We start from the raw sequence: 24,894 nt of genomic DNA on the forward strand, positions 1-24,894 counted from the left end.
AAAAAATGCCAGAGGCAGATTTTAACCAGGGAACTTCAAAAGAGCTAGAAATGGTCCAAAATGACCAATTACTACAGCTTCTTGTGCTGAGGTCACTTCCCTCAAGGACAGGTAGGCAATTCAAGGCTCCCCACTCCCACTGGTCAGCTAAGAAACTTCCTTCTATCCAAGTAAGGCAATGTATCACACAGGAACTACAACACAGCCCAGGATACAGCAAGGCCTGTAAACTGGTCTAACTAGTTTAGGAGAGGCAGGAAAACAAGGAATATTTTTTTGTTTGTTTTTGTTTTTAAATAGAAATACACAGAAATGCAGAAAAGGCAATAAGTCAGTAGTACAGGCTAGCACACTTTAGTGGGCAGCCAAACAATTAAATTAAACAGCAAACAAACACTTTTTGACTTAAATTAGACTAATTTCGACTAAAATGTACTTTTAAGTGCAGATAATAAAAAATGCAGTAAATAACTATGAAAACAGTTAAAGCTTGCTCTAGGTAAACAGTAGAAGGTAAAACAAATATAAAAAACAGCAGGATACTTAATCAGGAAAGCAGTCGCTTTTTTTCAGTTCTCTGTAGACAGGAAGACTCAACAGGGCCACATGGAGCTGTGTCTGAGCAATATGGCTTCAAAAAAATGCCAGAGGCAGATTTTAACCAGTGAACTTCAAAAGAGCTAGAAATTGTCCAAAATGACCAATTACTACAGCTTCTTGTGCTGAGGTCACTTCCCTCAAGGACAGGTAGGCTATTCAAGGCTCCCCACTCCCACTGGTGAGCTAAGAAACTTCCTTCTATCCAAGTAAGGCAATGGACAACACAGGAACTACAACACAGCCCAGGATACAGCAAGGCCTGTAAACTGGTCTAACTAGTTTAGGAGAGGCAGGAAAACAAGGAATATTTTTTGTTTTTTTTTTAAATAGAAATACACAGAAATGCAGAAAAGGCAATAAGTCAGTAGTACAGGCTAGCACACTTTAGTGGGCAGCCAAACAATTAAATTAAACAGCAAACAAACACTTTTCGACTTGAATTAGACTAATTTCAACTAAAATGTACTTTTAAGTGCAGATAATAAAAATGCAGTAAATAACTATGAAAACAGTTAAAGCTTGCTCTAGGTAAGCAGTAGAAGGTAAAACAAATATAAAAAACAGCAGGATACTTAATCAGGAAAGCAGTCACTTTTTTTCAGTTCTCTGTAGACAGGAAGACTCAACAGGACCACGTGGAGCTGTGTCTGAGCAATATGGCTTCAAAAAAATGCCAGAGGCAGATTTTAACCAGGGAACTTCAAAAGAGCTAGAAATGGTCCTCACCTTTGACCCCCCACATGGCCACAGTAGTGAGGAAATCCTTTTATTGCACAAGTTACAATAAGGCATGGCATCTAGGTCCAAATAGGTCATTATCTTACTGTACTATGCCCTTACCAGACCAATCATAGAGTGCAGTGCTTCCTTTGGTATGTATCTGACCAGGTATATGCAGCAACTAAGAGTGACCTCAGAGGTTCCTTACAAAAAGAATACATGGCGTAACAAGCCTGCCTTATGCACAGTACCTTAAAGTGCTTTCCCTCCACTCAGTCTCCTATAGATTGATGAGGCTTGATCTCTGCCTGCCTTACAAGGCATCTACAAAAGCCACACCTATGAATCTCCTACATATTCTCAGAGAGTACCAAGAAAACAAGATCTAGGAACCTGAATTTTGTCTGTGACTTAAATAGAACATGCTGAAGAGACAGATATGTGACACAGAGACTGCCCCTCCTATGGAACAGGCTTCCCATCCATGTGAAGGTGAGCTTTTGTATGACCCAATTTAAGCACAATGTAGTCCAGTGAATGGGGAATAGGGAATTTACACAAGGCCTAGCACCCATGTCCATCAAGGACAGATGTAGCCTATAAATGGCCTTCAATATCATATTTGGAAACACAGCATCATTATTCTTTCGGAAAAACTTGGCTAGGCAGTAAAAGGAGATACACCATATAAGAAGAAAAGTGATAAGTTTCTTTTTCTTGACAATGTAAACATATTCTCAGGAGCATCTGTTTTTGAAATGTAAAACAGTAAAAAGAATATGGGGAAAATAAGTAAAGATGTTTTTTTTGAAGATATAAAAGAAGTGGATAAAATAAAAATGGATATTATAAGAATAGAAGTAAAGAATATGTTAAAATTATAGATAATTTCATTTATTCTTTCATTCCATATTCCCCATATAACATACAATAATTTTATGTTTAATGGAAATGACCCGCGGTGGTGGTGCTGCGGTAGCATTGTCGCCTCACAGTAAGACGCTGTCTGGTTCGATTCTCAGCTAGAGCGTCTTCTGCGTGGAGACATGCGTGAATGGGCGTACCTATGTTGAAGGTTGTGCGTCAGGCCTGGCAAGCCGGTACGTAAAAATCAACTGCCAATCATTAGCGGACCGGAGTTCTGCTGTGGCGACCCCTAACTGGGAAAAGCCGAAAGACACAAACAATGTTTAATGGAAATGGAAAGTTGTAGTGTTGTATGAGGAAGTCGGGAGTGTCAGAAAAGTATGTAAGACTGGTACAGGATATGTACGAGAGTAGTGTGACAGCGGTGAGGTCTGCGGTGGGAGTGACGGATGCATTTAAGGTGGAGGTGGGGTTACATCTAGGATCAGCTCTGAGTCCTTTCTTATTTGCAGTGGTGATGGACAGGTTGACAGACGAGATCAGACAGGAGTCCCCGTGGACTATGATGTTTTTCAGATGACGTTGTGATGTGTAGTGAGAGTAGGGAACAGGTGGAGGAGACCCTGGAGAGATGGAGATATGTTCTAGAGAGAAGAGGAATAAAGGTCAGCAGGACTAAGACAGAATATATGTGTGTGAATGAGAGGGAGGATAGAGGAATGGTGAGGATGCAAGGAGCAGAGGTGGCGAAGGTGGATGAGTTTAAATACTTGGGGTCAATAGTTCAGAGTAATGGTGTGTGTGGAAGAGAGGTGAAGAAGAGAGTACAGGCAGGATGGAGTGGGTGGAGAAGAGTGTCAGGAGTGATTTGTGACACGAGTACCAGTAAGACTGAAAGGGAAGGTCTACAAGAGGGTAGTGAGACCAGCTATGTTATATGGGTTGGAGACAGTGGCATTGACAAAAAGGCAGGAGTCAGAGCTGGATGTGGCAGAATTAAAGATGTTAAGATTTGCACTGGGTGTGACGAGGGTGGACAGGATTAGGAATAAGTATATTAGAGGGTCATCCCAGGTTGGAAGGTTTGGAGACAAAGCCAGAGAGGCACGAGTACATTGGTTTGGACATGTGCTGAGGAGGGATGCTGAGTATATTGGGAAAAAGATGCTAAGGATGAAGCTACCAGGTAACAGGAAAAGAGGAAGGCCTAAGATAAGGTTTATGGATGTGGTGAGAGAGGACATGCAGGTGGTTGGTGTGACAGAGCAAGATGCAGAGGACAGGAAGAAATGGAAAAAGGTGATCTGCTGTGGCAACCCCTAACGGGAACAGCCGAAAGAAGATGATGATGTTTAATGGAAATGGATTTTGGCAACAATATTAAGTAAACCCCAGTGATGGTTACGGAAAAAGGAGTGGGGATCTAATAGGGATGAAAATTTAGTATGGCTGTGTAAACAGATTTGCATATATTTGTGTGTGTGTCTATGTATACACATATTATAAAAAAAAAAAATATATATATATATATATATATATATATATATATACACACACACACACATTTTTATATATATATATATATATATATATATACATATATAGGAGCGCTACAGAATCCTGAAAGCCCAAAATCCTGAAAGTTCAAAATCCTGAAAACACACAGAATACCAACACTTACTGTATTCTAGCACAAGTACATAGAGAAATAAATAAAGCACAAACCATATTACTCTTCTCCAAGTATACTGAACTTAGTGTACTGAAGTGCAGTCTCTGAGTTGTTATATTTAAGTAGCAGGGGGTGTGGGGGTGCAGGGGGGCTTGCCCCCCTGCATACAGTTGAAGGGTAATATGTTTCTGTATGTACTTGTGCTGGAATATAGTAAGTGGTATCCTGTGTGTTTTCAAGATTTTGAGTTTTCCGGATTTTGAACTTTCAGGATTCTGTAGTGCTCATATATATATATATATATATATATATATATATATATATATATATATATACACACACACACACACACACACATATATATATATATATATGGGTTCCTATGACTTCATCGAAATGTCAAATCACTGACACTCACCTCTTCGACACCAAACCATCGGCTTTCATATCATCGACAATTCCGGTAAGCGATCTTCCCCCTTACAGGACCCATGGTAGCGCTTTCAAGGTAAATTATACGGAATCACGTAAACCCTACTCGGTGAAACACAGGAACAAGCGCTACCATGGGTCCTGGAAGGTGGAAGATCGCACGGAATTGTCGATGATATGAAAGTCGATGGTTTGGTGTCGAAGAGGTGAGTGTCGGTGATTTGACATTTCGATGAAGTCATAGGAACCCATATATATATACACACACACACACACACGTATATATATATGTGTATATATATATATATATATATATATATATATATATATATATATATACACACACACACACAGGCACATTAATATATATATTAGGTTCATAGGTAGGTACTAGGCTGTTGACCCCAGGGCCTATATAAGCCTAGCCAAAAAGGTACCCTGGCTTTCGCCACCCAAGAAAATTATTTTCCTGTGCCCCTGTCGAGCAGAGCCACAGAGGTGATCCCTGGGGTGAATTTCCTATTTCCCATCCAAATATCAAAATATTTCTTGAAGAGTGCTAATGAGGAGCTTTGTTTGATATAGATAGGTAGTTTTTTTCAGAGTATGGGAAGTTTCTGGGACAGCATGTTCTGTTTATTGTAGTGACAAGGTTTAGGTCCCTAGAGCGTGTATCTCGGAGGGGTTTCTTTAAGTGGAGCATGTCCAACAGCTCTGGGTTTGACATAGCTTTGTATATTAGGCAGAGATCGCCTCTGAGTAGGCGATATGCAATGGAGTAAAGCTGGAGTTTTTGAGACGGTCTGCATACGGCATCTATTTGAGGCCAGTAATCCTCTTTGTGAGGTATTTCTGTGGCCTTTCCAGTTGTTTTAGATGTCTTGTGAGGTATATACCAAAAGGGGCACTGTACTCTATAATGGGTTTAATGACTGATGAGTAGAGGGGAACAATGACCTCTTTTTTTCCTAGATGAGAAACCTTTTGTGATGAGTTGTGCCACATAGAAGGATTTCCTGACTACTGTGGCGATGTGATTATCAAAGGAGAAACTACTGTCCACCCGTGTCCCAAGGTCTCTTATCACACTTTCGGTGTTAAGTAGACTACCACCTATGTGGTAGCTCATGGGTACAGAGTTTCTACCAAAGGGGGTGACAATGTACTTTTTGGCATTGAGCTTGAGGCCATGGCTTTGACACCAGGCATCTGTCTCCGTGAGGCCCTTTTGCAGGATGTCCACATCATTAGGAGTTTCGATTATGGTTCCTAGTTTGCAGTCATCTGCGAACTTTGTTAGCCAAAAACCTTCTGCGTTAGCCTGTACTTCAGAAAAGTAGATACCAAACAGGAGAGGACCTAGGAATGAACCCTGTGGTACTCCACTTGTCACTGGTTTGAAGTCAAATTTGGAGTCTGCTACTTTCATAGTGTGGGTTCTGTCAGTGAGCCAGTTGGCAACCCATATTGTGACGTAGGGATTTATACCTAGTTTAGTGAGTTTATCTATAATTCTAGAGTGGGGGGATGGTGTCAAAAGCCTTGGCGAGATCTAGATAGGCTGTGTGAACCACTTTACCCTCATTTACGGCTTTGGTGACTGCTTCAAAGAAGTCTATCAGGTTTAGGAGACATGATCTGCCTTTTACAAACCCGAGCTGGGTGGGGTCCAGAGTTTGGAGATTACCAGTGTCTTTGTGTATAAGATTCATGATGATACATTCCATAGCCTTGCAGAACAGGCTCGTTATGCTAATGGGGCAGTAGTTCCCGGGGTCCATGACTCCCCCTTTGGGGAGTGGGATAACCATCGCTGTGTGCCATTCAGTGGGCACAAAGCCTGAGGTGAGGGCTATGACTGAATATGGTGCTTAGGCGGGGTGCCAGTTCATTGTACAGTTGATGTAGAACGCAGCCTGCGATGTTGTCAGGTCCCATGGATGCTGTGTTCTTGGCTTTGGAGAGTGTGGTTTTTACCTGTGCAGCCATAATTATAGGAACTTTGCATTCTTCTGGTATAGAGATGGGCCCTTTAGGGGGTGAAAGGGGGGTAAAGTTACCACTGAACCTATCTGTAGGCAATATCATTTGGTTCTATAGATTAGTGCCATTGTGCTGTAACTCAGAGCAGATCTGAGTGTTGCCACTGAGATTCTTGACATAGCTGTAGAATGCTTTGTGGTTGTCTTTAGAATCAGTGGTGATTTTGTTTTCATAACTAGCTTTGGAGGATTTTATGAGGGATCTCAGCTTCTTAATGAGGCTGACCAGAGAGTTCTTCCAATCATGGGATTTTACTCTTTTTTGCAACAGTTTATTTCTTCTGTTGTAGAGTTTGTTATGGCAGGGGACCACCAGATTGGCTTCCTTTTTTTGGAGGATAGCATCTTGGTTCTGTTAGAAATAGCATAATCCATGCAGTTGTGTAAGCGCTTATAAAGTGCATTTGTGTAGGATTCAGCAGTAGTATCTCTATTGTCCATCTGCATGGGTGTCGTGAAGTTTGCCACTTCTATCTTAAGAAGCATGAAGTTGGCTTTGGAGAAATGTTTTACAGTGGTTTCCCTAATGGGGGGTGGGAGCGGGATGTGGATGTCTAGGGTGATTAGCTTGTGGTCGGATCTGACCAAAAAGGAATTGACCTCTGGTGTGGCCCATGTTGGTAATGGCCAGTTCTAGGATATTGCTGCCCCTGGTGGGGGTGTGGATAAGTTGATCCAAGGCATCGTAATTTATGAATTCCAGAAAATGTTGAGCAAAAGAGTTGGTACATGAGTAGTTTTCCCAGTTAATGGTGAGGTAGTTGAAATCACCCATTATTAGGGTGTTGTACCCTAATATTTTGCAGTGTATCAAGAAATGAGGAGTGGGAATCCTGGGGCATGGTGGGGGATCTGTAGCAAGTTACAATTTGGATTGCGATCTTGCCCAGAGTTAGTTGCACTTGGATAATCTCAAATGCATTATGCTGAGCAACTAGCCTGGAGGTGTGGATATCCTTAATGAATATGGACACACCTCTGCCTTTAGTGTTTCGGTCTAGGTTAGGTGGCCGAAAGGTGTGGTATGAACTATAGCCTGGTAATGCAGGGGTGCTCTCTGGAGCCTTGAACCAGGTCTCTGTCACTGCACAGATGTTGATGTTCTCCATTTTAAGGAGTGCCTCGAGTGAATGCATTTTGAGGCTTAGACTTCTATCATTGAGTAGCATTACCCTCAGATGTTGCTTGTTTGTACCTATTAAGGTGGTGAATTTGTCATTTGAACCTTGCCTAAAAAAGGCACTATTGGGGTGTCAAGAGCCTTAGCCAGTATCCCGAATCCCAAGGGTGACAGGTGCAGGCCATCTCTGGCAAAGCATCATGGTCTGCCGATCATGCCATCCCAGGCAGATACTGGATCCCTTTAGAATTACACCAGAAGCTTAGCCAATTGTTGAAGTCAATCATTTTGTCCTTGTACTGTGGTATCATTCTGAGTGATGGCAGGATGCTACTCAGGGCTAGGGTCATATCTGCCTGGGCTACAAGATTGGAGAGCTCCTCCATGTCTCTTTTCATGTAGTCCAGGGAGGTACATCTCAGGTCATTCACACCAACATGGACAGTGACAAAGTCATATTTGTACTTGTTGTGGAGTGACCTGAGTGCGTACATTATGTTGCGAATCCTGGCACCCGACAGGCAGCTGACAGTAACTTTCTCCTTTTTTAGCCTAGGGAGTGGAACATCAGTGTGCCTGACTATAGAGTCACCTATGACTAGAGTGTTGGGTACGTTGTTATGCCTTATGGGCTGTGGTTGAGTGGCACACTGAATTTGTGGGCTCATTTGGGTTGTGTTGGGGGGGTGGAGGTTGCCTGTGTTTCTGCTTTGGATGTCTCTTTTGCTTGAGCAGATTTTTATTGAGAGCCTCCGTGAATGTAGGTGTGTGTTTCGTGTTTCTATGTGTGTTTTGGTGGTGTAGGTTTTGAGGGACTATGTGATGAGTGTGGTGTGGTGTGGTGTAAGTGTTTACCTTCTCCTCATGACTGTCTAATCTAGTCTTGGGAGAAGAGAGCTTTGCTTCCAGTTTGGCTATATAAGTGCATCTCTCACAGGTTGTAGTGTTGGGTGGTAGGAGGAGAGGGTTATCTGTGTACATGAGGCAATTGCTGCATTGCCACAAGATGCCCAGATTCATCAGATAGACAGGAGAAAGCACTGGGAGCTGACCCTTAGACATGCCTGGATAGGTGCTTATTTATTCAGTACTAAAAACTGTTTTTCCTCTAGACAAGTGAGGAAAGTTGAGTGCTGTAGTAATTTGTAGCTTATTTAGTGCTTACAATGAGTACTGAACAAGTGCTGAGCTCAAATAAACAGATTTTAGTGCTAAAACTAAAAAAACTGGCTAGTTCTAAGGGAAAATTTGAAGAGCAGACTTTATGGCGCTGGGAACAGTTTAACCCTGGCGATGCATGAAGTGTATATATATATATATATATATATATATATATATATATATATATATTTTTTTTTCCTAATATAACAGCAAATGAGCAAACTGATTTAACCAAAAAAAGCTAAAAACTGAGACCTGTTCCATCAGTCTTTGATCAGACAAGTTCTAACTGCACACTCCTGCCACTAGGGTGCAGGGGAACCTTCTCCAAAAAAATATGGTCTGGATTAGTGCTCAAGTTATACAAACAAAGATAGATTCAGCAGGTCTAAATTTAGTCTATGCTACAGCAAACAAGGCATACCAATTTCAGAAAGAAACAGTTCTAATAAGCCTTTAACCAGAAACTCCCAGCTCAGAAGGGCAGAATCTACCTTCTCCTCCCACAAGAGTGCAGACCACACCTTCTTAATGTAAAATAACTGGCCCAAAGCCCAAGTGCTTAAACCAGAACTAATACTTTTAGAATAATAGACACCAAGCCTTTAATCAGCAACTCCCAACTTAGGAGGATGTAAGCTACCTGTCCTGCCACAACACTGCAGACCACAAACCTTCTTAATGTAAATCAACTGGTCTGAAACCCAAGTGCTTCAACCAAAGGCTTAGAATAACAGTTACAATGTAATTAGGCTACTAACAAGCAGTAATAAATGCAGCAGAATAAATGTAATTAAGTACTTTTAAGAACAGGCAGCAAAAGCAAAATAAAGCTATAAATTAGGAAGAAACACAAATACAGTAAAAGCAGATTAATAAAGTGCAATTTTTTATATAACAATAGAAAACGAGCAAACTGATTTAAACAAATTACTCAATTAACCAGTAAAAAAGCTCAAAACTGAGTCCTGTTCCAGCAGTCTTCAGTCAGACAAGTTCTAACTGCACAGTCCTGCCACTAGGGTGCAGGGGAACCCTCTACAAAAGAGATGGCCTGGATTAGTGCCCAAGTTATACAAACAAAACTAGATTCAGGATGCCTGGATCTAGTCTATGCTACAGCAACCAAGGTGCACCAATTTCAGAATGAAACAGTTCAAATAAGCAGTCACAATAAGCCTTTAACCAGACATTCCCAGCTCAGAAGGGCAGAATCTAGCCTCTCCTCCCACAGTGCAGACCACAAACCTTCTTAAAGAAAAAAAATTTGCCTGAAGCCCAAGTGCTTTAAGCAGAACTAATACATTTTTAGAATAACAGACACTGTGCCTTCAATCAGCAATTCCCAACTTAGAAGGATGTAAGCTACCTGTCCTGCCACAACAGTGCAGACCACAAACCTTCTTAATGTAAAACAACTGGTCTGGAGCCCAAGTGCTAAAACCAAAAGACTTAGAGTAACAGTTACAATTTAATCAGGCTACTACCAAGCAGTAATAAATGGAGCAGAATAAATACAATTGAGTATTTTTAAGAAGAGGCAAAAGCAAAATAAAGTGAAATTTTTTTTTAAAGTGCAAGAAGGTTAAGAACCTAAGTGGGTTGGCCTTCTCAAATGTTCTCTCTGTATTAAGTAGATTGAACACCAGATTGGGAGGGGTGTCCCAGATCAAATTTACACTAGGGACAGGCAACTGCAAAGGCAACAACTATAACACCACCACAATATATATATTGAATACTTGTAAATATGTAAATATTTTGTAAATAAAAGAGTTATTTTTGTATACAAATAAAGGACCCCTACTCTTTTTTGATAGGTGCGTTGAGATCTTTTACATCCACCTGAGCTACCACCAACTCAAGCAGATGAGGTCTCAGTTTAATATCACATCCAAAGGTCAGCACACCCCCTTATGCTACACTGCAGTATTAGCAATCGATCCACTTGCTGTGGGACTAGAAACCATAGCTTTTTGCACCAAAAGTGAGTATGCCACCTGTTGCATCATTGACACTGGAGACTAGTATTACTTATCTCTAAATGTTTCCTCCATCATGCCCCCTTCTACCTTATGTGGCTTGTCCATTCTCATGGAATGTCCAGGATTGCACTGGAATGGATTCTGAAGTGTCTCTATTTGTTGTGGCCTGTCTTGTGTATTTATCATGAATTTTTCTAGCATGTAATTCATTTTATTTAGTACTCCAGTAAATCCTTAGTTATAATCTGACTGTCTTTATTAGGTTTAGCTATATTTTCAATTGGAACAGTTGGCAATTCCAGAGTTTCAGAAATTGGAGGAAGACTTCTTGGCCTCTTCTTTATCACCATAGATTTTTTAAAGACATACAGGAGATGAGGAAGACATGCCTGTATTGCAGTTCACCTTATTGTTGTTCTTTCAAGCTACAGATTGGAGTAAAATTTTCTGTTTTCAGTAGACTGGCATAGGAGAGATTGACTGCTGCTACTGAGTTATATGTAAGATCTCCTCTCACTTCTTCATGACTTTGCCAAGGAGAAATGCTTTGGAAAATATTACAGCCAACAAATTTGCAAAGAGGAACCAGCTGGAAACAAATGTAAAATCCACCAGTACTTGACAATAGAAGAGCTTTATTCATAGAATAAATCTAATAAAATCCAGATGAAATGTAGATTTTTATTTATTTTTTATTTATTTTACATTTGTTTACTGGGAAAGTCCGACTGGGACAAGGTCCATTTACAGCAGAGGCTCGGGGAGAAAAGCTCCATAACATAACAGTACAAATACAACAAATGACAAAAAAAAATTCTGTACAGAGGCATATATACAATCAGAGCTCCATGTCTGTATATAACAACACATAATCCACGAATGACAGAAAATTTCTATACAGTGGCATATATACAATCAAGGAGATTTTTCGTACCTTAGTTTGATTTGAGCAAGGTTGGTATATAGATAGCAAATTCCCTATCGGTAGTACAAAGCACACAAATGAAGGAATGGAATCTGGAAAATAATGCTGTTCGGGAGATATGTCATAGTGTGAGAAATAGTTTGTAGGATACTAGTTCCTGATTGGGAGTATTTGAGTAGTACAGAATAGCTGAGGTAAGCAGTGAGGAGATGAGGTGTGGCAGGTTAGGAGGAGAGCAGGAAAGATTTTATGTGATACAGGGACAAAGCCATGATTGCAAGAGGTGTGACTTTAGGTACGTCTTGAAAAGTGAGATGGATGGTGCAGAGGAGATACTTTGGGGAAGGTTATTCCATTCCCTAGCAATGGTGTGGGAGAAGAGACTTTTCCCTGGCTTTGGTTATGCAGAGCAGGGTTTTGTTGTTTGAGCGTAGACAAACGCTTTTGTTCCAATAATTATATATAGTTACAAGGAACTTCATCAGATATAGTCAATAGTTACACTGTTGTTTAAATAGTGTGCTAAAATGGCACCTTTTTTTTTCATATCAAAGTTAAAACAGTAAGCACCAATCAATCAACAGTATACACTACACACCCACTCCTCCTTTTTACACACCCATAGAAAGACAGCATGCCACTGCTAAAAAGCAGTAGTGGTATATTATACCTTAAAAATGATAAAAATTTTGTAAATGCATAAAACTATCAAGTGATTTTAACTTCAAAACACTATTAACTGAGACAGACTCATTAAAATCAGGCCAGGAATTGGCATTTAAATGGAGCTGCCAAGACAATTCTGCTTTTTCCAGCAGTACTGGCCATGGCACACCCCTAGTCGTTTTCTGAACACACTCCAATACTACAAATTTGAAACCTAGTCTACAAGTCACTGTATTATGTTTTGCTAAAGCATTCAGCTCTTGGTTGTCCCTAATACTTCTGATGTGTCCTCCTATATGCTATTTCAATTTTCCTTCACTTTTTCTGATGTAAAAACAAGTACATTGTTGGCAAACGGCACAATAAACAACCCTTTCAGAGTCACAACAATATTTCCCTAGAATCTTTACTTTAAGAACATTAATTAGTACTTCACTTGTTTCCAGAATATATGAGCAAAATTTATACTTCCCACATTTGTACATATACCCACATTGTTTAGAGACAGTTGAATTTTCAAAATAATCTTTTAGGTTACGTCCCTTTTTATATACACAGACACGTCCATTTCCTACATATTTTCTGACTTCCCTATCCACTTCAAGAAAATTCCAATTTTTGTTCAGGATGTTTTTTATGGCCCAACTATCAGTGGAAAAAGTGGTTATAAATGCAGACCCAGTAGCCATGTTATTACCAGTTCCCACAACTACCTCCTCATAGTTCATAGCCTCAATTTGTACTTGTGTCTCAGACTGTGGGTCTTCATTCCTAATTCGTGGTACGGATGTTGTACCTAAAATTGTCTGAAAAAGACCATATTGCCTCTTTCTAATAACTTCATCCATAATTTCCCCCACAAAATTCGTGCCCACAGCATAGAAACATGTTCTTCAGTTTGTCACATTCTGCCAAAAAGCTTCCCACATAGTCACCATCCGGGCAGCTCGATCAAATTGGAACTTTATTTTTTATTTTATTTGTATTTATTAACCAGGGTAGAACACTGATCTTCAAGGACTTTTTTCAGACTCAGCCTGTGAGCGTTCTCTGGTTAAGTGACATGCTCACAGTCACACGGGTAGGCAAATGGAGGTCAAGGGAATCAAACCCTGGGCCACAGGAAACATCTCATTACCAGCTCATAGCCTTAATCCTGTGTGCAAATGCCAGCCTTCTGTTTCTGTCCTATGATGAACCAGCACCAAGATATGATACTTAAACCAGCTGTACAGATTATACATACCTGAGTATATGTGTACGTCTCTGTGTGTGGCATATTATATATACTTGTGTGTGTGTCTATATATATATATATATATATATATATATAAACACACACACACACACACACACACACACACACACACACACACACACACACACACCAAAATAAATAATCTCCTCCCCTCAGCTCGACGGTCCACTGTTTGTGTGAAGTTTGAAGTTTTCCCCCATGCCTACATGCATTTTCTCTGGGCACTCTGGCTTCCTCCAAAACATGCCAGTTTACTATCTAAAGCATCAATCATCATCATTTTACTCTTCCCCATTTTCCACATGGTGTTGGGGTGTTGCATCAACTGTCTCGCTCTCTCTTGATTCCATGCCAGTCTTCTACCTTCTTTGATAGCCATGCCTGACTGTTGCAGGTCTTCTCTCCCTCTCGGTCCATCTATCTCTTTGCTGGATGCCCTAGTTTCCTCTTGCCTTCTTCCTTTCCCTCTCAAATCTTCTTCATCAGGTTGTCTCCTGCTTTCCTGGACATGTGCCCAAACCACTGTAATCAGTTTTCTTTGACATTCTCTGGAATCGGCACTGCTCAAGGCTTCCTCACTGATGTTCTTATTTCTTCTATCCTACAGTGTGCATCCTACCACCCATCTCAGGCACTTCATCTCCATCACCTCTAGCTTCCTTAACTTTTCTGCCTTTACTGATCCATTTTCTGTACCATATAGCACTGGTTGCACCCCTGTTTTGTACACCTTACTTTTCAGCTTCTTTGGAATTCTTCTGTCATACACTACCCTGACACTTTGTGCCAGTTGGCTGCAGACCCCTCTAATTCTAGACTGGACCTCCTTATTCAGACAACCTTCTCCTCAATAACAACTTTAAGTATCTGGGAGAAGTGAATCTGTTTTCCCTTCTATCTCATTTCTCAGACTCTTCCAATATTTTCCCACTTGCTGCCATTACAACTATCTCATCTATACTCCCTACCCTTCCATGTGCCTTCAGTTTGTCATTCTATACTCCTATCCTTTGCTGAAGTTGTTGCTCAGAGGCCAACTGTAATGCATACAGGAGCTTTGTTGATCTGTCTCAATCGACCTGCTTGTTAATGCAATCCTTCACCAGTATGAAAAGGAATGGGCTCAAAGCTGAAGCATGAAATACACCAACTCATCTAAAGTGTCAATGTGCACTGCATTTACCTTGTCCTTCTGAACCAAAACTGTGCATTTACCTTGTCCTTCTGAACCAAAACTGTGCATTTACCTTGTCCTTCTGAACCAAAACTGTGCATTTACTGTGTCCTTCTGAACCAAAACTGTGCATTTACCGTGTCCTTCTGAACCAAAACTGTGCATTTACCGTGTCCTTCTGAACCAAAACTGTGCATTTACCGTATCCTTTTGAACCAAAACTGTGCATTTACCGTGTCCTTCTGAACCAAAACTGTGCATTTACCGTGTCCTTCCGAACCAAAACTGTACATTTACCTTGTCCTTCTGAACTGAAACTGTGCATTTACCTTGTCCTTCTGAACCAAAACTGTGCATTTACCTTGTCCTTCTGAACCAAAACTGTGCAGTTACCTTGTCCTTCTGAACCAAAACTGTGCATTTACCTTGTCCTTCTGAACCGAAACTGTGCATTTACCTTGTCCTTCTGAACCAAAACTGTGCATTTACCTTGTCCTTCTGAACCAAAACTGTAGCTGAAAACTGTCCATCAGAATGACCGGTTGATGTACCATTTAGAGCATAAGGCATCACTGGATTTGTGTCTCTGTTGTATGTGTACGTGTTTTTACCCAAATGTTCAGAGAAAGGAAAACAGTCTGCCATAGGCTCTTCTAAGTAGCTCCATTACATCTGGTAGAAAACATAATGCAACAATAAACTTATCTAGTCTGTCCTTTGAGCACATTTAGTTGTCTACTTCCCACCATTCTTCCATTCTTACCTTCTCCTTCTCCCATTATCTATTTGTTCCATGTTGTCTTAAGTGCTTATATTTCTCATTCCTGTAGTGTATTCCAGTCATCAACACTCTCTGAGAATAACTACGTTCAGAGATCCAGGTTGTAGTTAGCTTCCATTTAATGCCTGTCTTTCAGGATGATCCCTTTATATCTCTCTGACTTAATCCTGTGGACTAATATTATGCCTCCTGGTCTCCTCTGGTCTCAGCTGAGAAGACCTCTAGTTCTTACGCTGTCTGGACATATCCCTTCCCCTCCGTGCCATAGGTCTTCATGGTAGCTTCCCTCTGGATTCACTCTAGCTGCTTGATGTCCTTTATGTTCCTACATATGTCTAGTTAAAAAGTTAATCAGCATGATTTTTGTGTTGATATGAATTTTAATGACACAACTAGGTACATCAAATCATAACCCTAATTTTAACTTTTTGTTTCTAAATATTGGGTACCTTTTGCACCCCATTGCTTCCATTTCTCACCCTTATAGGACATTACCCATCCACAAATCTATACTTCTTTTTTCTTCCAGCACTAACGTTTGTATCCAGAATGGTGCCACATTGTAGCAAGGTGGTCTCATTCTGCCTCCAGCTGAGAAAAATCAGTACAAAGGTCAGGCCAGGGAGAACATATCAATCAGGGTACCTCCTTAACATGATCTCAATCTTCCACCTCAGCTGGTGACATGTAGAAGCAACAAGAAGTCATTAGGAGGGCAGGATTATGAGTCTGCACCAGCAGACATTGGTAAATTCCAAAATGTTTCTCAGTTTGTCAGGTGATTTCCCAACAAGCATTATTAAAGGTAGACTGGCAGCACTATTCCCGGAGAAGCACGTCTTTTGAACACTCATTCCACCCTAACATGGCTTGTCTCATTCACTGGAACATTAGCCAGAGGTGAGTCACCATTGTTAAGGCTAGGAATGCCCCATTAATCAGTAGCACTGTGCATTTCTTCCTTTGTTTTTTTTTCTTTTAGTCTTACCGTACCAGTGAGATTACAGTGTCTACTTTCTCAAGTACAGTGACACTGAACTTCAGTTATTGCAGTCTTTATTCCCACCCTTGATTCTAGCATTTGTATGCCTTGCTGCCACAGTGTATTGTGATACTGTTTACATTTTAATCTTCTACAAGCCTTCTCAAGCCCTTACCTTGTACCTCTGCCATACATTTTTGGGTGTTCCCATTTGAATCTGCCCATGGATAACCAAGGCGTTATATACATTAATGAAGAAAGCCAGCTTCTCCTCTTTGGTGAGGCTCTTTAAGTCCACTTGTTGAAGAAGTACAGCTAGTTCACAGTAACTTTCAAATGCCTCACTGTTTCTCATGGCTTTATAATCCACAGTCTGTACCAAGAAAAAAATAAGGGGAAGAAGACATTTATGTATATTTTTAGGAGTTCAGACGGATTTATTTTTACATATACATTATCACTTTTTGTCAAGAAACAAGCAAACGTACAATTCGTGAAAAGCAAACAAAGACAGTATCAGTACTCATGCCTTGACCAAACAAAACTTAATACACATGTAAAACTACTTCAAATGCCATAAGCAGGGTGAGAATCCCTGAAAATGAAGGGTAATTAAAGACGAAAATGTAGAACTCTGTTTCTGTGAAAATATACCTAACGTGGATAATTTAACATACATAGAACACAATGCATTAATGTCATACTCATCACGTCACAAAAAAATATATATATATACTGTCTTTTCCAGAATGTAGACAAAATCTCTTGTAGCCAGAAGTAAACCAAGAAGTGAGTAACAGCTAAGAACAGAAATAATTGTAAGCAGTATAGCAACATTGTTTCATTTTTACAAAGTATCATAAGTTCATAGGTTGGTACTAGGCTCTCAGGGAGGGGTTGGATTACTGAACCGTTATCCATGTGTTTGCAGGAATTGTTGAGTAAATAGCTGCACGTTAAGAGTTATATCAAAGACTCAGGAGATTTTTTGGAAAAGCTATATGTATGGTTTAATCAACATGATGGAACTGATTTTCTCTTAGTAATCCTCAATATAAATTCTTTGTTTACCATGATACCAAATGACTATGGCTTGGAAGCACTAAGACAGTTTTTGAATTCTAATACTGGGATGTATGCTAGGCAAATAGAAAATGTATGTGCAATTACTGATGTACACACAAATAATATATTTCTATTTGATAATAGACCATACTTGCAGGTATCAGGAGTGGCCATGGGTACTCATGTACTTAAGCTAACCTTGTTTTAAACCAGTGGGAAGAACAATATATATATATATATATATATATATATATATAGAGAGAGAGAGAGAGAGGAGAGAGACAGATGGAGGGTTTGTTAATCCTAATTTATTGTTCTACAAACATGTTGTCGATGACTGCTTCCTTGTCTGGAAAGGGAATGTTAATGAATTGAAAGCTTTTACTGCATACCTGGATAGTACCACTAGCTTTTTGAAATGTAAGTTATCTTACTCAGATCAATTACTTACCTACTTAGACATTAACCTAAAGAAAGATGAAAATAGATTATATACCAGTTTTCATAGGAAGGAGGTACATGCAAATAGATATACACACCGGCGTAGTATGCATGCCCCCCATGTCTTTAGGGGAAGTATGAAGAGTCAGCTGAGTAGAGTTAGTAGACTGAACACAAATGAATGTACATTTTCGAACCAGATGGCGGTAATGATGAGTGAGTTCATTGATAGAGGTTATGATAGAATTGATTTAAATAGAATAGCAGATGAGGTTAGGAATGAAAGACAGGTCAGTTTGACCCCCTATTTTGGTAGTAGGACCAATATAAGGAATGGAAATGGGAGAAGCACCAATAGATTAGGATATATAATGAATTTTAATACTAAGTCTAAGGAAGTGGAAGCCATCATACGTAGGAATTGGAACATTTTACTATCCATGCCAGAACCTAAGCAGGTTATTAATGAGGTTCCCTATTTTGCTTATAAAAATGAAAGGAATTTAAAGCAAAGGTTATGCTACAAGGACTTGCATACAGGAAGGACCATGAATGAGTTACACAGACAAGGAACTTATCCTTGTACAAGTTGTAGCTGTTGTGCTGACATTATCACTGAAACTAGGTTTGTACATCCACTTACAAAATGTGTTTATAAATTTGAATGCTATTCCAATTGTAATACGGCACAGAATGTATATTTAGCTATGTGCCAAAAATGTCTTTGTTTCTATGTAGGAAAAAGTACCAGAAGACTAAGAGATTGTATAATTGAGCATAGATCTGACTAATGCATTGGCTAAGCATATCAGTGAAAAAGGCAATGACCATAGTTTTAAATTTTGAGTGATTAAGGTAGTACATAGGAGTGTAAGAGGGGGTGATGTTAATAACATGCTTGAGGACATAGAATATGCTTGGATTACAAGGCTACAAGCAGACGTATATCCTGGTATCAATAACTCGATAAGCATTAAACCAGTTTTATGTAGAAAACAAAAGTTGCAGTAATTATATCAGTTGATGTGTTTATACTATAAAAATTATATTTTAGTTATTTTTAGATTTGTGTTTTTTTCTAGTTAATTTATATGGCATGTTTTTATTGGTTGGGCTGTGTCACATGTTTTATTGCTCCTATTTATTTGAATGGAGAATTGAGTTTTGTTATACTAGCACTGAAGGGAATACCTGAAAGCTTTGCTGTTGCTGAAATAAAGTGGAGAGAATTAATTGAGTGTTTCTGCTATCCTTTTTTCTCTGTTTTGCCTATACAAGCCTAGCCATAACAATTCCCTGGATATTTCTTCCCACAGAATTTACTTCCCTGGACCCCTGTCTAGCAGGGCGAATGACATGATCTCCGGGGTGAATTTCCTCTTTCCCATCCAATCATCAAGGTTCCTTCTGAAGAGGGCTTGACATGTATGGGCAGTCTATTCCAGAGTCCTGGGGGAGTCTCTGGGTCAGGAACCTATCCCTCCAGCATGTTTTGTTCATTGTGAGGACAAGGTTTAGATCCCTGGAGCATGTGTCTCTGAGGGATTGAGATTTCTTTAAGTGTAGCATGTCCAACAGCTCTGGGTTTGACATGGCCTTGTATGTTAAGCAGAGATCACCTCTGAGTAGACGATATGCGACAGAGTACAGGTGGAGTTTTTTTAAACGGTCAGCATAGGGCATCTGCTTTAGGCCTGTGATTCTTTTAGTAAGGTATTTCTGCGGCCTTTCCAGTTGTTGCAGATGTCTTGAGAGGTACATACCAAACGTGGCATTGTATTCTATAATGGGTCTAATGAGGTATGAGTACAGTGGGACAATGACCTCCTTTTTTCTGGATGAAAAGCCCTTAGTGATGAGGTGTGCCACATAGAAGGATTTCCTGACTGTTGTGGCGATGTGGTTATCAAAGGTGAGGCCACTGTCCACCTGTGTCCCTAAGTCTCTTATCACACTTTCAGTGTTTAGTGTACTGCCACCTATGTGGTAATTCACAGGTACATGTTTTTCCCAAAGAGGATAACTATACATTTCTTGGCATTGAGCTTGAGCCCATAGCTCTGGCACCAAGCATCTGTTTCTGTAAGGTCCTTTTGTAGAATATCCACATGATTTGGGGATTCAATACTGGATCCCAGTTTGCAGTCATCTGCAAACTTTTTTAGCCAGAGGCCCTTAGTGTTGGCCTGTATTTCAGAGAAGTAGATGCCAAACAAGAGCGGTCCCAACCCTGAGGTACTCCACTTGTTACTTGTCTGGAGCTGGATTTGGAGTCGGCTACTTTTACAGTGTGGGTTCTGTCAGTAAGCCAGTTGGCAACCCATCCAGTGACATAGGGATTAATGCCCAGCTTAGTAAGTTTATCTATGATTCCAGAGTGGGGGATGATGTTGAAGGCCTTGGCGAGGTCCAAATAGGCTGTGTGGACCACCTTACCCTTGTCCATGACTCTGGAGACTGATTCAAATAAGTCAATCAGGTTCAGGAGGCAAGCTCAGCCCTTCACGAACCCAAACTGCATGGAGTCCAATGTTTGAAGGTTGCCAATGTCTTGTTTATAAGTTCCATGATAATATATTCCATGGCCTAGCAGATCAGGCTCAGACTGATGGGGCAGTAGTTCCCGGGATCCAAGGTGGATCCCCCCTTGTGGAGTGGGATAACTGTAGCTGTGTGCCACTCAGTGGGCATGAAACCTGAGGTGAGGCTATGATTAAACATGACACTTAGGTGAGGTGCCAGTTCATTTTGTAGCTCATGTAGTACACAGCCTGGGATGTTGTCTGGTCGCATGTAAGCTGTATTCTTAGCTTTGGAGAGTGCATTTTTTTACCTGTGTGGCTGTTATTATCGGAATTTGGCAATCTTTCGGTAATGAGATGGGCCCTTTAGGAGTGAGAGGGGGATGAAGTTTGCACTGAATCGATCTGCCAGGATATTGGCAATATCCTTGGGATCAGTGTATTTAATGCCATTCTGTCGTAGCTCAGAGCAGATCTGAGCATTGCCATTTAGATTCTTGACATAGTTATAGAATGCCTTGTGGTTGTCTTTGGAATCTTTGGCAATTTTATTTTTTTAACTAGCTTTGGAGGATTTTATGAGGGTTCTCAGCTTTTTACTGAGGCTGGTATGGGAGTTTATTGCATCCTGGGATTTTTCTCTTTTCTGCAATGGTTTCTTCCTTTTGTTGTAAAGTTTGTTTATGGCAGGGGACCACTAGATTGGCTTCCTTTTTTGGAGGAGAGCATCTTGGTTTTATTGGGGATGGCACGATTTATGCACGAGTGAATGTGCTCATACAGTGCCTTAGTGTAGGATTCAGCAGTAAAACTTTCAGTTCCTGTCTGCATGGGTGTCATGAAGTTTGTCACTTCTGACTTGAGTAGCATGAAGTTGGCCTTGGAGAAGGTTTTTACGGAGATTTCCTTACTGGGGGGTGGGGGTGTGATGTGGATATCAAGGGTGATTAGCTTATGATTAGACCTGATCAACAAGGGGGCGACTATAGGTGTGGAGCATCGATTTCCCATGTTTGTAATGACCAGGTCTAGGATATTGGAGCCCCTGGTGGGACTAAGGATTAGTTGATCTAGGGCTTTGGAATTTATGAATTCCATCAGAGATTTTAGTACTTGCAGATGAGGCCACAGAGCAAGTGCAATCATCTTGTAGGATATGAAACTACAGGACAGGTAGTCACCATTACAACAGATGACTGACTTCTTTCCTGTTTTTTGTTGTCACTCAGTGGTACTGCCATTCACCTAACATCCAACTTGGCAGCTGCAGCACCATACATTTAGTACTGATACAGCTCTCTACAGCTTCATCTCTTGCCTATAATATTCAGATTTACCACGAGGAACTGATCGAAGCATACAACAGGCAGAAAAACACCCAGACCTTCAGTTTTAAGAGTGGTGTCTGCTGGAGCATAATACAATTTTTTCATTTGGCATGACAGAAATCACACTTGAAACGTCTATCTCAGTGGTACTGGAGAACACTCCTTTCTGCTACTAAAGTTGTCTCTTTCTATGCTTCATTTAAGGCAGATGGTGTTTATTATTATAGTAATTATACCGGGTTATACAAGTGAGCACCTTGCTGGTTATCTCAGGGTGAGCAGCTAACATTTCACAGCACTTCACGTGCAACAGCCCCATCCACTCCATGCCACAAGATGAGGCCTGAAAAATGATGATGATTCCTAACATCTACAATCACATGTACTGCGATTTCATTCCCACGATTTCACCAGCAGAAAAAGGCACATGTATAATGAAAAGAAAAGACAGGTATGACTTATTAGAAAAAGGACTCTGTCCTCTACTGTTCTGCTGGCAACCTCATGTGTCTGTACTGTTATTTTTTTTTATTCACTACAACAGGATTGAACATCAAGCTACAAATATGGAGGATATGCAGTATCCTCTCCATGTCCTGAATGATAGCAGCACCCCCCCCCCCACTTTTGGTTTATAATGATAATTCAGCTAGCAAAGCATGGTAAACATATGGATGGAAGACCAAGTAGCTACCTTAAAAATAGCCTCTACTGAGACCCTTCTAAAGGAAGCAGAAAATATAGCAGCCCCTCTACAACAGACAGATGTTTTACATAGCCTCTAGAAGACTTATTCGCTGAATCATGACAAAATCCATTATTGTTAAACTAATTGGAAAAAATATGCTTATCCACTTGCCAGTTCACCCACAGGAGGAAATGACACACACAACTAATCTCATTTTCTTACAGCCTAGGTCCCTGGTGACATATATCCAGAGTTATCTCTGCATGTCCCTACAATATAATTTTTTTTGTTCTCCCCACAGCAGACTGCCATCAGTTGTGTCCACTCTTAATTACCTGTTCTGACATCCCCAGCACCTATGAGACTTAACCTGGACAGACTAGGACCCCTGTTCGTGAGAAAATCCTCTGTGTACATGTCTGGGGAGTGGGTAAAGCGGAAATTATGTTGACCTGGTATAGGGCTACCATGACAACAATGAAAGGACTTGTTACTCAATACATACTGGCCCTTGTCATAGCAAACACTATTTCAACAGAGTAAAAGACAGCTTTATACATGGATATCAATAGATGATAAGGTCGCCACCTTTCATTGTGGCTGAAACTGGACTAAGTCCATACCCTTTTCCCCTCCCCTACCCCATTTCCTGCCCTCACTCTGCCCATTTCATGGTGCCACATCACCATGTTCACATCACTGGGAGGAGGACTGTCCTTTTTTCCCCATTTGTGATGCTTTCTTTCTACTAATTTACTATGGATTTTCTGTAAAAAAAAAAAGCATTGTAAATCTTCAAATTTAATAAACTCCAACAGTTGGTTTCTTTTTTTTAACAGAATACCAGATTTTGTATTGAATTTTTCAGACTACCGGAATATCAATTTGATTTCTGGAAAGTCTTAAAAAAAAAAACAGATAGGTGACAATGCTAATAGCTGATCAATAACACAATCAGACTCACTATATAATCTGCAGTCAGAGATGGAAGAGCTCTAGACAAAAAAAAAACTGGAGATGATTGTGGCTCAGACCGTCAGCTTCTTATTGTAAGGTTTAGGAGTAAATTAAAACAAGCAAAGCATCCAGAAACACATGACACGAGTAATATTCCCAGTTCATACATGGTGAAGATGAAAGATACACTTAAGGGATTAGTTCTAGTGAAAAGTACACCTGAATAACTACATATGGATGTTTGTAATATTGTCCAAAAAGAGGCAAAACTATTCCAAACAGAAAGCAGATTAAGACAATAAAATGGCTGCCTGTGGATGCTTCAGAAGTGGCCAAGGAATGGAGAACAAAAGGCAATGGTGATATTCAAAATATATCAAACTGAATGCAGAGTTTCAGAGAAAGTACAGTTGTGTAAACAACTTACCATAACAGTAGATGTTCTTTTCTTTTCTGTTGCAGTATTAAAAACAGAAGGGATCTCCTGCCCAGGGCAGCCCGACGCTCGGCCAGTATACAAAAGCCTAATGATCTTGTATGTGCTGTGCATCACATTTATGCTTCCCCCACAGAATGTAGGGCATAAACGGGATATACAGGTGCAACTACCCAGAATGAAATTGCCTTAAAAGAGAACAGTCTTCATAGGACAAAGGAGTCCATGCACATTCAGAAGGAACAAGTGCAGACGAAAAAGGGTAAACTCTCTGCATGAAGGGAATAAAAAACAAAAAACAGGTCAAACAAGAGGGGGTTAGAGGGAGGGAGCCAATACTGCAACAGTGAAGAGAAGGACATCTACTGGTATGGTAAGATTTTACACAAATGTACTATGTCCTTCCATATCACTGTTGCAGTATCCAAAACAGAAGGGAGAGTATAAAAAAAGCTCAAGAAACAGAATGGGAATTAAAAGGCTGAGGAGTCCTCAACAAACCCACATGAAATAGTTTCAGCAAAACCTGCTCTGGCCCTAGAAACCATACCCAACTTGTAAGATATGCACTGAAGACCAAGAACCAACCCCTTGAAGAAGGCACCAGAAGAGGCAATAGCACTAGTGGAATGAGTTCTAACAGAAGGAGACATAGATTTTCCCTAGAAGAGGCATCAGATCATCGCAGTTACACTTAGTGGTGGTGAGCCACTTGAGAAGCAGAACCTAAAAATGTCCACTCTGCTAAGTGTAGCTATGGTGCTGCTGAGTCCTCTTCTAGGGTTGTGGCTTTTGGGTCTGTCATGAGGCATTATTTTTGGCTTGGTATTCAGTCTCTGCATGAGGGCATTAAGGCTAATTTGTTGGATGACCCTTTGAATATTAAACATCTTTTGGGGACAGTTGCTGCTGACATGTTTAAGTCTCTTTAAGAGAAAGGCAAAGCCTTGCAGGACATAAAACATATTTTTGTCTTTCTCATCCCTAAGTTCCAGGGATAGAAGGTTTGGTCTAATGGTTAAGGTCTTTGCCTGATAGGCACAAGGTATAGGGTTTGATTCTCACCTTGGGT

At 40.3% G+C, this 24,894-nt stretch overlaps 1 protein-coding gene across 4 annotated transcripts in view; it reads right to left on the bottom strand.

Annotated features, from left to right (window-relative positions):
* LOC122802493 overlaps positions 1 to 24,894 on the bottom strand; it is a 230,403-nt gene that overhangs the window by 152,745 nt on the left and 52,764 nt on the right. For all 4 annotated transcript variants that reach the window (XM_044072145.1, XM_044072142.1, XM_044072143.1 and 1 more), the window contains one exon: positions 16,561 to 16,758. In XM_044072145.1, the coding sequence (XP_043928080.1) occupies positions 16,561 to 16,758 (198 nt within the window). The remainder of the gene's footprint in view (positions 1 to 16,560; positions 16,759 to 24,894) is intronic.

The sequence above is a fragment of the Protopterus annectens genome, chromosome 5.part0 (genome assembly GCF_019279795.1).
Source record: "Protopterus annectens isolate FY-2018-M chromosome 5.part0, PAN1.0, whole genome shotgun sequence".
NCBI classification, from domain to species: Eukaryota; Metazoa; Chordata; order Ceratodontiformes; family Protopteridae; genus Protopterus; species Protopterus annectens.